This window comes from Paralichthys olivaceus, chromosome 23, assembly GCF_024713975.1.
Source record: "Paralichthys olivaceus isolate ysfri-2021 chromosome 23, ASM2471397v2, whole genome shotgun sequence".
Classification (NCBI taxonomy): Eukaryota; Metazoa; Chordata; class Actinopteri; order Pleuronectiformes; family Paralichthyidae; genus Paralichthys; species Paralichthys olivaceus.
In genome coordinates this window covers 290,001-302,961 of record NC_091115.1, presented here as the reverse complement: position 1 = coordinate 302,961, position 12,961 = coordinate 290,001, and the positions used below count along the sequence as shown (strand labels likewise).

The following is a 12,961-nucleotide window of genomic DNA, read 5'->3' as shown; positions in this document are numbered from 1 at the left end:
GAGACATGAGAGACAGACATGAGAGAGACATGAGGCAGAGTTGCCACAGAAACAGTTGGACACTCGTGTAGTTGAATTTGTTCGTTTCGTTCCTGTTCAAGAATAAATTGATAAAACTTCAGTGGTTTGTTTCTGTTGTTTGGAGACAAACTTTGTCTTTGTCCTTTTTGTCACTGTAAAACATTTAATATTATTTTATATGGTGACACGTGCTCTATGTCTCGTTTTGTTCTGAAACACTCGGACATCTGAACCGAAAGACGACTCACGTAAATGCAACAATTTATTTTGTTCCAACACAGAAACATTAAAACTGTGACGATGATCGAGATCAACCTCGAATCTGAAGTGACACAAGAAATGGCACCAACGACAAGTTAGACTGGACACGAAGAGAAAGAGTTTACAGTGATCTTCTTTTTACAGTTGTACCAAAGTGCAAGTTCCACGTGTTCACATGACGAGTTCTCACATGACGAGTTCTCACATGACGAGTTCTCCGTGTTCACGTGACTTTGTGAACTCGTCCAATCGTCCGTTAGCGTCGAGAGACGGAACCATTGTAGCGATGAGAGAACGAAGCTTGTGTCTCAAAGATGATTCACATGAACAAGTTTTAAAAAACAAACCTCTAAAGCAACATTTTCACAAGAATTACTTTGTCATGACGAGTAGCAACAGAATACTTGTAGTAGCAGTAGTAGTATTTACAGTACGTTTGATTTCTAACAAAACGAAACCTATTTCTGATGCGGTGGCGACTGGGGGTCCCAGACGGAGAACAGGTACAGACGTCAGGTGTTTGAACCACAATCATTTAACACTGAGCGGCCATTTTATCAGACATTCATCCATCTCTTAAAGTTCCTGCACGTGAACAACAAGGTGTCGTTAAAATAATGAAACAGCTTTTCAGATTCATTCTGGGAAAGTTTCCAACATTTGAAGGTTTTAAACATTTTGAGCAACAATAACAAAATATTTCACTGAAGCTGAACGAAACTCAACATCGAGTTTACGGCTCCTAATTATTCAGATTTTTCTAAACCTGATGAAACGTCTGATGTAAACAAAAGAATTACACAACTTCCTGCTGAAACTTCAGTTTCTTTAAAATTTAACTTCTGTGTCGTGTTAAATGACTTGAATTATTACGTTGTAATTACAGTTGTGATGAATCTGTGGTTCGTGTTAAATATTAAACATCAGAAAATAAACTATTGAATCTTCATTTAGTCTTATTCTGATAAAGACCTTGTCGGTTCGTTGAGATGAAATATTGAAACTGTTTTCAGAGAAACACGTTAGTGAAATAATTGTGCGGAGCAGTGAACGGAACTTTAGGTTTCAAACGTGTGTTCCTGACATTTTAAAGGTTTAGTTTCAGTCAGCTGACAAAACACTTCTGATGATAGAAATATAAGAAAACTTTGATTAAATCAGACATTTAGTCCGTTTAACTTTTAACCTCGAGCTGTGCTTTTATTTTGACGACACCCTGTACGTCCTGAATGCAGAGTGAAGTCGGAGGTTGTTCAGAAACATTCTCGACAGTCGTCGGAGAAACATAGATTTTTCTTCAAGTCAAATCTTCAGTAGAAAGATGGAAAATAACAAAACCAAAAATAATCTGGAAATGATTTAACAAACACGAGGCTTCAGAAAATGCTCATAACTGTTTCCTGAATTAAGCAGATGTGAAGAATCGACACGAGCCAAAACAATTAAAGAACCAATCACGATCAGCTCAAACAGAAACTTCTGCTTTCAACAGTGAATCACACACTTTTGTTCAAATTCATGCAAGTTTTTGATTTTAAAATATTCCCATAAATCAACTTCATAACAAATTCAAAACACAACTGTGGGATTTCTGAGATCAAATATGGGAGAATGACCTCAAGTCTAAAGGTAAGGTCGAATCACCAGAGGCCATTTTAAAATGTATTTACTTAAAGTTGTGAAATACTAAATTCTGGGTCCTTATTTTTATGACGGTAAAGAAATTGGAGCAATATAAATATTTTAAATGTATTAAAATTAAAACTCTGTATGATTCTCAGGACACTTTACATTTTTAACAAGATAAATATTATATTTGGGATTTAAAACTTTCAGGATAAATATCAGATTTTATTGAATCAAACATTTTGGAAGCACTGTGGACTAAGAAAATAATTTGTTTCACCAAAATATGACAAAACAAAAAGAAGCTTTAGGGTCTTTCAGATTTACGATGTTTCTTCACGGATTAAGTTTGAAATGATTTCTGTTGTGTTACTTTTTTACATGTTGATGTTTTGATGTTTAGAAATCGACGGCTCGTGTCGACTCTGCAGATCTGAGTCGATATGTTTTGTCGACTTCAGCTACATGAAGAAACTTCCTGTTTAGTTTCAGCTGAAACGTGGTCGGATACGTTTCTGTCGATATGATTTCTGCAGATTGTTGATCACAGACGATAAAATCCTTCTGAAGCTGAAAATTTTCAATTTAAATTTCCAAAGTTCAGCAAAACGAGAAATAAGAATCAAAACGAGCTGAGATGATGATTTTCGTCGGTGGAACGTTTGCTGGGTTCTTCTTCTTTTCTGTGATCCGTTCATTCGCAGAGTGGCTTTTTTTTGAATTGTTGTTTGTGACGTGGTTTTCTGCCGCCTGCGACTCGTCCGCTTCGTCCAGGACAGGAAGCTGCAGACGAGCGGATTCTGAAGAATGAAACACGAGTTAGGGAGCGGAGGCCGAGGCCGATGTGCTCGCTGGTTTTTCAGCGACTCCTGAGATTAAAAACATAAATATAATGAAAAAGGTGCGACTCGGTTCCACCGACTCGTCGCTTCATGTTCAGACGTCCAATCAGTGGGCGGAGCTCGTTAACGCCTCTGAATGAGTCCGTTCAGAGGACAGGGACGTGGTTGGACGTGTTTTCAGTCAGTGACGGCTCCTTAAGGCAAAACTCCATCCCATGCTTTTACACCAATTCGAACAACAATCAGATTATTATTTTCACGTTGATGCTTTTTTCTTGATACTGATGATGAAGCAGATCTTCTTCTTCTGCAGAGAATGGAAGCTGACGGACAGGAGCTGGTCCACAGCCTGTAAGACAACGAGCAGGGAGGTAAGAGCTCACACACGCCACCACTGGAACTGAGTGAATGTTGTTCTGGCGACAACACGGAGGTGTGGTCTGAACTCACGTGTGGCGGAGCGGCGTCTTTATGTTTTGCTGGCGTTCTCGTAGATGACGTCGGAGGTGATGGACAGCTGCTTCTTCTTCTGCCACATCAACAGGACGCACTGATGGATGAACACGTACTGTTCCTGTCGACAGGAAACAACTGAGTTCATCACGTGATCGATCAGCTGACCTGATGTTGTCATCAGAAAAAACAAACTGAACAGAAGTAACGACGTCACAGTTTCTCTTAAAGGTGAAGAAACAAATTTTAGAACTTTAGTTTTTAGTTGTTGAAATAAAAACACGTTTTTCTGAATCTTGACGATTTAAAAAGATTCAACACGTTGAGTCAAATCCAACTGATGGTCGACCTCTGACCCTGAATCAGTCTCACCTCAGTCTGAACCATGGACAGTCGGTGGGACCTCATGTCGGACACCAGCCCCAGGACGTCCACGAACTCGTGTTCTCTGATGTGCTGCATGAGACGATCCAGAGCCATGAAGGTCCCGGTTCTGCCGACGCCGGCGCTGACGAGACAGGAAACCTCCGTTATCATCACAGACCAGAATCTGGAGCTGTAGCCCCGCCCCCAACGAGGCAGCAGCCCGGTCCTGACCCGTGGCCACTGCCCCCCCCCCACAACAGATTGACCAGAGGTGTTGCTGTATGTGTACGAGGAACCCTGTGGCTCCGCCCTGACCTGCAGTGGACGACGATGGGGTCTTTGGTCCGGTTCGCCTGCTGACGGACGATGTGGACGAACTGCAGGATGCTCTCGATGGCGTTCACCGTGGGCACGCCGTGGTCCGGCCACGAGGTGTAGTTCAGGTGGAGGACGTCCTGAGACTCGTCAGCCTGTAGGGGGCGACAGCAGCACTGACTCATTGTTTAATGAACTAAAGGCTGCTCTTGTGGACAGAAGCAGAACTGCAGCTTTAACCTCAAAACGGCTACTGAGACAAAATAAAATAACTTCATTCACCAAAATAAAAGCATGAGAGATGTTTGTAACCACAAGAGTTTATCTGGGACCATCATCTAGTGGCCATCAGAGGAACTGCATCTTAGAGTCATAAGCTGTTTTCACACATGACAGAGAATCGTCCCCACAGACCCGTCTCCAGAGAATCGTCCCCAGAGACTCGTCTCCAGAGACTCGTCCCCAGAGACTCGTCCCCAGAATCTCGTCTCCAGAATCTCGTCTCCAGAGACTCGTCTCCAGAGAATTGTCCCCAGAGACTCGTCTCCAGAATCTCGTCTCCAGAGACTCGTCTCCAGAGACTCGTCTCCAGAGTTCATGTTTCACAGCTGAACAACTCAGCAGCAGGTTTTCTGCTCAGACTCGTTCAGCATCAGATCCTCCTCGTTCTTCAGGTGAGAGGTGGAGCAGACAGGAAGTGATCATGATACTCACTCTGACATTTGAGTTCGTCCTCCAGAGAATCCAGAGAACTGAGGAGTTCAGTCTGAAAGCAGCTCTAGCTCTAAATTCGAGCTCATGTGGGGCCCTGAGCCTCAGGTTGGTCTTTACTCACGTATCCCAGTCTGAACTTCCTGATGGTCCACTCCAGAGACTCGGTCTCAGAGAGCATCTCCACGCTGATCTCTCCGTACATCACCGGCTCGTCTGTGAACGGCCAGTAGTGGTCGCACTTCACCTGGAAACACAAAACACGTCAGCGCCGAATCACGGCGGCCGAGACACGAGTCGTCCCGTTTCCCTCCAACGAACCAGGAGTGAGACTCACCCTCCGTCGCTCGTTACACTGCGTCAGCATCACCACGATGGCAGATTTCTGCTGCAGGACCATTTTCCAGAAGTCGTTCCGGGTCTCAGGCAGCGGACCCTGCGTGGCGATGTACTCCTTCACGTGTTTGTATCCCTGGAACACAACGTCCCCGTCATCATCTTCATCATCATCATCTTCAATATTATTATAGATCCATTATTGTTAGATCCTGATCTAGAGATTTAAAACTCAATTCATCTTTTTAAATTCACAGTTTGTAATGAATGAGTTCATTCTGCAGTAAAAATACTTTTATAAAGATACTTTTACTCTGAGTACTTCCTGCTGACTGGTGTATGTACTCACAGGTATGTAGTTGGCGTTGATGTAATCTGAACCTTCGTCGTTGTGCATCGAGATTAACTGAACTCGACTGAAGTCATCTGGAGAGAAGATCCTCCTCATCATCATCATCATCATCATCATCATCATCATCATCTTCATCATCATCATCTATCACCATTATCTTCATCATCATCATCATCTATCTTCATCATCACCATCATCATCCTGATCCTCATCATCATCCTGATCCTCATCATCTTCATCATCATCATCATCTATCACCATTATCTTCATCATCACCATCATCATCCTGATCCTCATCATCATCATCATCATCATCTTCATCATCATCATCATCTATCACCATTATCTTCATCATCATCTATCTTCATCATCCTCATCATCATCATCTTCATCATCATCTATCTTCATCATCATCATCATCTATCTTCATCATCACCATCATCATCCTCATCATCATCTATCACCATTATCTTCATCATCATCATCATCTATCTTCATCATCACCATCCTCATCCTCATCATCTATCATTATCTATCATCATCATCATCATCTATCTTCATCATCACCATCATCATCATCTATCACCATTATCTTCATCATCATCATCATCTATCTTCATCATCACCATCATCATCCTCATCATCATCTATCACCATTATCTTCATCATCATCATCATCTATCTTCATCATCACCATCATCATCCTCATCATCATCTATCATCATCATCTATCATTATCTTCATCATCATCACCATCATCTATCACCATTATCACCATCATCATCATCGTCTATCACCATTATCTTCATCATCATCTTCATCATCATCATCATCATCTATCATTATCTTCATCATCATCACCATCATCTATCACCATTATCATCATCATCATCATCTATCACCATTATCTTCATCACCATTATCTTCATCATCACCATCATCATCCTCATCCTCATCATCTATCATTATCTTCATCATCATCACCATCATCTATCACCATTATCACCATCATCATCATCATCTATCACCATTATCTTCATCATCATCTTCATCATCACCATCATCATCATCATCTATCATTATCTTCATCACCATCATCATCTATCACCATCATCTTCATCATCATCTATCACCATTATCTTCATCATCATCATCATCTATCTTCATCATCATCATCATCTATCTTCATCATCACCATCATCACCATCATCATCCTCATCATCATCTATCACCATTATCTTCATCACCATCATCATCACGTGACCTCGTGAACTCACATGGGAGGATGTTGGTGTATCTGTTCTTGGGTCTGTTGACGGGCAGGTCAGCTGCATCATGGGAAAGATCCAGACCAACGCTCTTCAGCTCCTGAAAACATCCAGAGGTTAAACGAGGTCAAAGGTCAAACTTTTCCAGGTCACTTCTGGTTTTACTTTAAAACTTAACGAGTCTTTAACTGAGACAATCAAAGAAAAGTGTTCAATCATTTGTCTCGGCTGAGACATTCATTAGTATATCTTATTATATTTAACTATAGAACTTGATATATAATATAATATAATATAATATAATAATATAATATAATATAATATAATATAATATAATATAATAATATAATATGATATAATATAATATAATATAATATAATATAATAATATAATATGATATAATATAATATAATATAATATAATATGATATAATATGATATAATATGATATAATATGATATAATATAATATAATATAATATAATATAATAATATGATATAATATAATATAATATAATATAATATAATATAATAATATAATATAATATAATATAATATAATATAATATGATATAATATGATATAATATGATATAATATAATATAATATAATATAATATAATATAATAATATGATATAATATAATATAATATAATATAATATAATAATATAATATAATATAATATAATAATATAATATGATATAATATGATATGATATAATATAATATAATATAATATAATATAATAATATAATATAATATAATATAATATAATAATATAATATGATATAATATAATATGATATAATATAATATGATATAATATAATATAATATAATATAATAATATAATAATATGATATAATATAATATAATATAATAATATAATATAATATAATATAATATGATATAATATAATATAATATGATATAATATAATATAATATAATATGATATGATATAATATAATATAATATAATATAATAATATAATATGATATAATATAATATGATATAATATAATATAATATAATATAATATAATAATATAATAATATGATATAATATAATATAATATAATAATATAATATAATATAATATAATATAATATGATATAATATAATATAATATAATATGATATAATATAATATAATATGATATAATATAATATAATATAATATGATATGATATAATATAATATAATATAATATAATATAATAATATAATAATAATCGTTGTGGACTCACCTCAAACTGCAGAGAGAACTTATACGCTGAGTCTTTGCTCATTTCTTTAAAGTAGGCGTCAAAGTCGTCGAGCTGCACCGGACTGAAACACACAATAACATTTAAATAATTATTCACACCACACTGCAAAACATTTAATAACACACACACAGACACACACACAGACACACACACAGACACACACACAGACACACACACAGACACACACACTTAGTCATGTTACCTCGTTAGCTTCCGTTTCTTTAAAGCCGTCTTGCTCCTATAAAATACACACATGAATACACTCTGTCACTACAACAGCTACTCAGTGAATAGATTTCTACATTACTACAGTTTCATGAATCCAACATGCAGCTTTTTTAAACTAGTTTATAGATTTTATATTTCATGCTTCACATTCTTCAGTCAGTTAAATAAACTCTGACTGAAGTCAAATGTTTCTTCACAGTTGATGTTTTAAATAGTTCTTTTATTTAAAACATCCACTGTGGATATTTGGATTCAGTTTGAAACAAGCAGAGAGAAAAAGTTCAACATGTAACATGCAACTAACATAACATCTGCTTCTAACACGTATGACACAGAACCGACACAGTCACTATTCTACATCGTTAAATCTGAAATAATGAGACACACGTGCAGACACCCGACACGCAGCAAAGCCAGTTAGCATGGACAGTTAGCATCATGCTACATCGCACAAACTCAGTGTAACTTTAGATTTGAACCACAGACACAGGATCGCAAGACAAAGTTCAACATGTCCGAAAAATCATCTGCTCACTTCCTGTTCTCAAACAACATTACTTTTTATTGTATTTCAAACGTCAAAATAAAAGTCTGGTTTTAGTCGTCAGTTTCCACTTTGTCAACAAATCCCATGATCTGATCAAACTGAACGTCCGCACGAAGCGTCGTTTAGAAACAAACGTTAACACAGAAACTTCTGAATGAGTTTTTCTGAACATTGAGTTCAGTGAGTCATTTAAAAACCTGTTATACAAGAAGATCCTTTTTTAATCTGGTGTTCCACAAGGCTCCGACTCTGAACCCTCGTGTTCCGTGAAACTCACGTCGGATATTTTATCTTCACAACTTAAAGTGTTTGTTTACGTTTCAGTGACAATGATGTTTACAAACATCGGGTCATTCTCATGAATGGATCCCTGAGGAACTCCAGAGCTCAAGATTCCATTCTACTACATGATGCTGTTTCTGTACGTGCTCACATGAGCTGAAGATATATATATATATATATATATATATATATATATATATATATATATATATATATTTACTACATATGTGATAACATCATCATTTAAAACTGAACTTCTGCATGTATCTTTTTGTAATATGTAGTTTTCAGTCCATCTTTTTAAACATGTTGGATTCTTCACACTCAGTGAAATGATTTTCTGTCATTATTGTAACGTACAAACGGATCGAAGCTCCAACATGGAGTCTTGTGGGACATAGAGCTGATTTCATTTATGATAAGTGACAGATGGTCCAGCAGGAGATCAATGTCATCACATTTATATTTTGTTAAGTCTGTAGTTAGTATATTAACCATGTTGTGACTGTCGTCAACAAATATAAATAACACGAGTTATGACTCAATGTGAAGCAAAGCAGGAAGAAGCGTGACAGATGTTTTAGAGTCAGGTCGGAGGGACGGCTCAACAAAAACAGATGTTTTCAAAATACAAATAGAGAAACTATTAAATACTATGTGTATACATGTTAGATCAAGAGGAGGAGCCAGACACGAACCCTGAGGGACACCACATCAGTGAACACGGCGACGCTTTTCATGGGATTGGTTGAAAAGGTGAAACAAATGGAATAAAACCAGACTCGTGATTAAATCGTGGATCGAGAGTCTGTCGGCTCGTCACCTTGGTTCAGACGCAGAGTGAAACGATGTCTGGGATCATTGTCTCTGCTTCGACATGCCCCTGACGTGCAGTGTTTCTGACCAGCAGGTGCTTACTTACCAAGGATTAATATAAAAAGCCAAAAGATAGTCAGTCCAAAGGCAGGATGGCAGGAGGGTAAGGAAGGCAAAGAGGCTTCTTCGCCTGAAGGGTTCAAATCAAAAAAACACAAACACAAACACAAACAAGAAAAATAAGGAAAACACAGACACCAGGGGGCGATAGGTTGGGACAGAACATGGTGCTCCATTAGTAAAGAGGCACATTAGTGCTGAACACAGAGTTAATGCATCATGCAGCCGTTCAGAAAGTGTCCCGTTGTCTCTCTGAGGGACAACAGGAGTCTGTTCGCTGCTTCGTCTCAATGGCTGCTCTGTCTCCTTTAAGTCTGTGACATCACTGCGTCCTCTTGGCCCATCCCACAATGCAACACTCAGCCAGGACTCTCGTCATGAATAAACACTTCACAGTTTGTCACTTTAATGAACCTGATGATCTCATTAACGTTTGTGTTACTCGGGTCGTGACCCCACTGATGCAGATAAACCAGAAAAGTGAAGTGAAAAAATACTTCAGACTGAAATGTGTAAAAATACTTTTAGTTTGTAGTAGTACTGTATCATTTAAACAAAGTTCTTGAACGTCCGCTTATATTTAATACTTCTGTTGAGAAATGAAATGATTTTTCTCCTAAAAAATGAAGCTGCGTCAGCGAGAAGAGAAACCCAAACATTTAGTTCGTGTTCACAGATGAAAAGAAACATTAATAAAAACGAATTAGGCCGAAATAGAAGAAGTGAAGGAGATTCACAATGTCTCCAGATTTTCTCCAGATCATGAACATGATATTTACCTTCATCACGTTCATCTCCATGTTCATGAAAAGTTGTTAAAACATGAAACAAAACGATTTTCAGATCAAACTCTGGACGTGTGTAAAGAACTTTGTTTTTGTCCCATGTTTCTTTACAAGTGGAGACGTCAGCTGTTCTGGGTCCGTCCACAGTCCAGCTCACATGCACAGTCAAAGCAGAAACACGAGCACGTGACAGTGAGACGACACTCTGATGAACACGTCGTATGGAAGCTGAGCGTCTGCCTTCACTGACCGTCTTTCAGCCCTTATATTAATCGAGAGGTCGTCGTGAATCACACGTCTGGTGCTTCAGACCAACTCTGCTCCAGAGAAACTGTCTCCGCCTCCAAAACACCAAATGTCTCCAAACTGGTTTTTGTTTTGTAGGAATTTGACGCATTTTGTCCTTTAATCAAAGAACGAGTGGAAATCTGAGCCGTCATCATCATCATCATCTTCATCATCATCTTCATCAAACAGACGATTCCAGCTGATCCCAACTATCACTATCATCATCTTCATCATGAGCATCATCATCATCACTATCATCATCTTCATCATGAGCATCGTCTTCATCACTATCATCATCTTGATCACTATCATCATCTTCATCATGAGCATCGTCATCATCATCATCACTATCATCATCATCATCATCTTCATCATCATCTTCATCAAACAGACGATTCCAGCTGATCCCAACTATCACTATCATCATCTTCATCATGAGCATCATCTTCATCACTATCATCATCTTGATCACTATCATCATCTTCATCATGAGCATCGTCATCATCATCATCACTATCATCATCATCATCATCTTCATCAAACAGATGATTCCAGCTGATCCCAACTATCACTATCATCATCTTCATCATGAGCATCATCTTCATCACTATCATCATCTTCATCATGAGCATCATCTTCATCACTATCATCATCTTCATCATGAGCATCATCTTCATCATGAGCATCATCATCATCATCATCACTATCATCATCTTCATCATGAGCATCATCATCTTCACTATCATCATCTTCATCATCATCACTATCATCATGTTCATCACCATCACTATCATCATCTTCATCATGAGCATCATCATCATCACTATCATCATCTTCATCATCATCACTATCATCATCTTCATCATGAGCATCATCATCATCATCACTATCATCATCTTCATCATGAGCATCATCATCTTCACTATCATCATCTTCATCATCATCACTGTCACCTTCATCACCTTCATCATCATCATCACCATCACTATCATCATCTTCATCACCATCTTCATCATCCTCATCATCATCATCTTCATCGTCTCTGCTGTTCCACAGATGACCTAGAATCTTTAGCGATGTGTTTGAATCTCTCTCTCTCTCTCTGTCTCTCTCTCTCTCTCTCTCTCCCTCTGTCTCTCTCTCTCTCTCTGTCTCTCTGTCTCTCTGTCTCTCTCCCTCTGTCTCTCCCTCTCTCTCTCTCTCTCTCTCTCTCTCTTTCTCCCCCCCCCCCCCACTGATCGTCTGTGAACGATTCTGTTATTTCTATTCAAATGTGACTTTGATGTGCAGATGAGAAACAAACGTACCAGTTGTAGGGAAGTTTCCCGTCTCGTTCGAACGAAGCAAAATTGACAAACGTCTCAGCTCCACATTCTCTGAAACAGAAATAAATACAGGGACATGGAAAGTGATGAGCCGTCAGAAAAACTGACGAGTCATCAGAAAACTGAGGAAGTGAGAAGTGAAATATGAAAATAAAATAACAGAAGTTTGTTCACTTGTGTTGAAGTCAGGACGACTCACAGAGAATCATTCAAATGACCGATAACACAGAACAAAGTGAATGATGATGATGATGATGATGATGAAGGTGTTTGGTACCTGGTCATCTGCAGGTGTTTCTTTCGCAGAACGAGCAGGAAGAGGACGAGGAGACTGACGAGCAGGACGCTGAGGACGGCGAGGGCCGAGATGGCCGCCACGCTCGGGTTCATCTCTTTAGCTGCAGAGAGACGGACTTTTACTTCCTGTCTCATATGTGACGCTGATACAAACTTTAACATTAAAAGTCTGAGAGCAGCACAGTGAGCTTTACTGTGAAACATGTCAGAGTGCTCGACAGCGCCACCTACCCGCAGTGGTAATGGTGATGTGTGCGGGCTTGCTCGGCGTGCTGTAGCTGAAGCTGGTGACGGTGCAGTTGTAGGAGGACGAAGGCGTCAAACCAGAAACTGTCACCAGATGAGAAGTGACGGTCTGAGGCTCCCGCGCCTGAAAGAGACACTTTTATTTAGAATCAACTCAAGTCCATGACGTCACAGTGACGCTGACCTCTGACCTCTGACCTCCAACCGCTTCATCTTT

General features: G+C 38.4%; 1 protein-coding gene across 2 annotated transcripts in view; it reads right to left on the bottom strand.

Moving 5' to 3' along the window:
* Positions 1–270: 270 nt before the first annotated feature.
* Positions 271–12,961, bottom strand: part of ptpro (protein tyrosine phosphatase receptor type O) — a 25,288-nt gene continuing 12,597 nt past the window's right edge. The window contains exons 14-27 of one of the 2 annotated variants that reach the window (XM_069519883.1): positions 12,730–12,868; positions 12,479–12,599; positions 12,184–12,252; positions 9,790–9,873; positions 8,013–8,048; positions 7,790–7,871; positions 6,561–6,651; positions 5,281–5,357; positions 4,933–5,067; positions 4,720–4,842; positions 3,885–4,039; positions 3,576–3,711; positions 3,201–3,324; positions 271–3,099 (exon numbers count right to left, since the gene is read on the bottom strand). In XM_069519883.1, coding sequence (XP_069375984.1) covers positions 3,220–3,324; positions 3,576–3,711; positions 3,885–4,039; positions 4,720–4,842; positions 4,933–5,067; positions 5,281–5,357; positions 6,561–6,651; positions 7,790–7,871; positions 8,013–8,048; positions 9,790–9,873; positions 12,184–12,252; positions 12,479–12,599; positions 12,730–12,868 — 1,353 coding nt within the window. In that variant the 3' untranslated portion in view covers positions 271–3,099; positions 3,201–3,219. The remainder of the gene's footprint in view (positions 3,100–3,200; positions 3,325–3,575; positions 3,712–3,884; positions 4,040–4,719; positions 4,843–4,932; positions 5,068–5,280; positions 5,358–6,560; positions 6,652–7,789; positions 7,872–8,012; positions 8,049–9,789; positions 9,874–12,183; positions 12,253–12,478; positions 12,600–12,729; positions 12,869–12,961) is intronic. The other variant, XM_069519884.1, reaches the window with a different exon arrangement.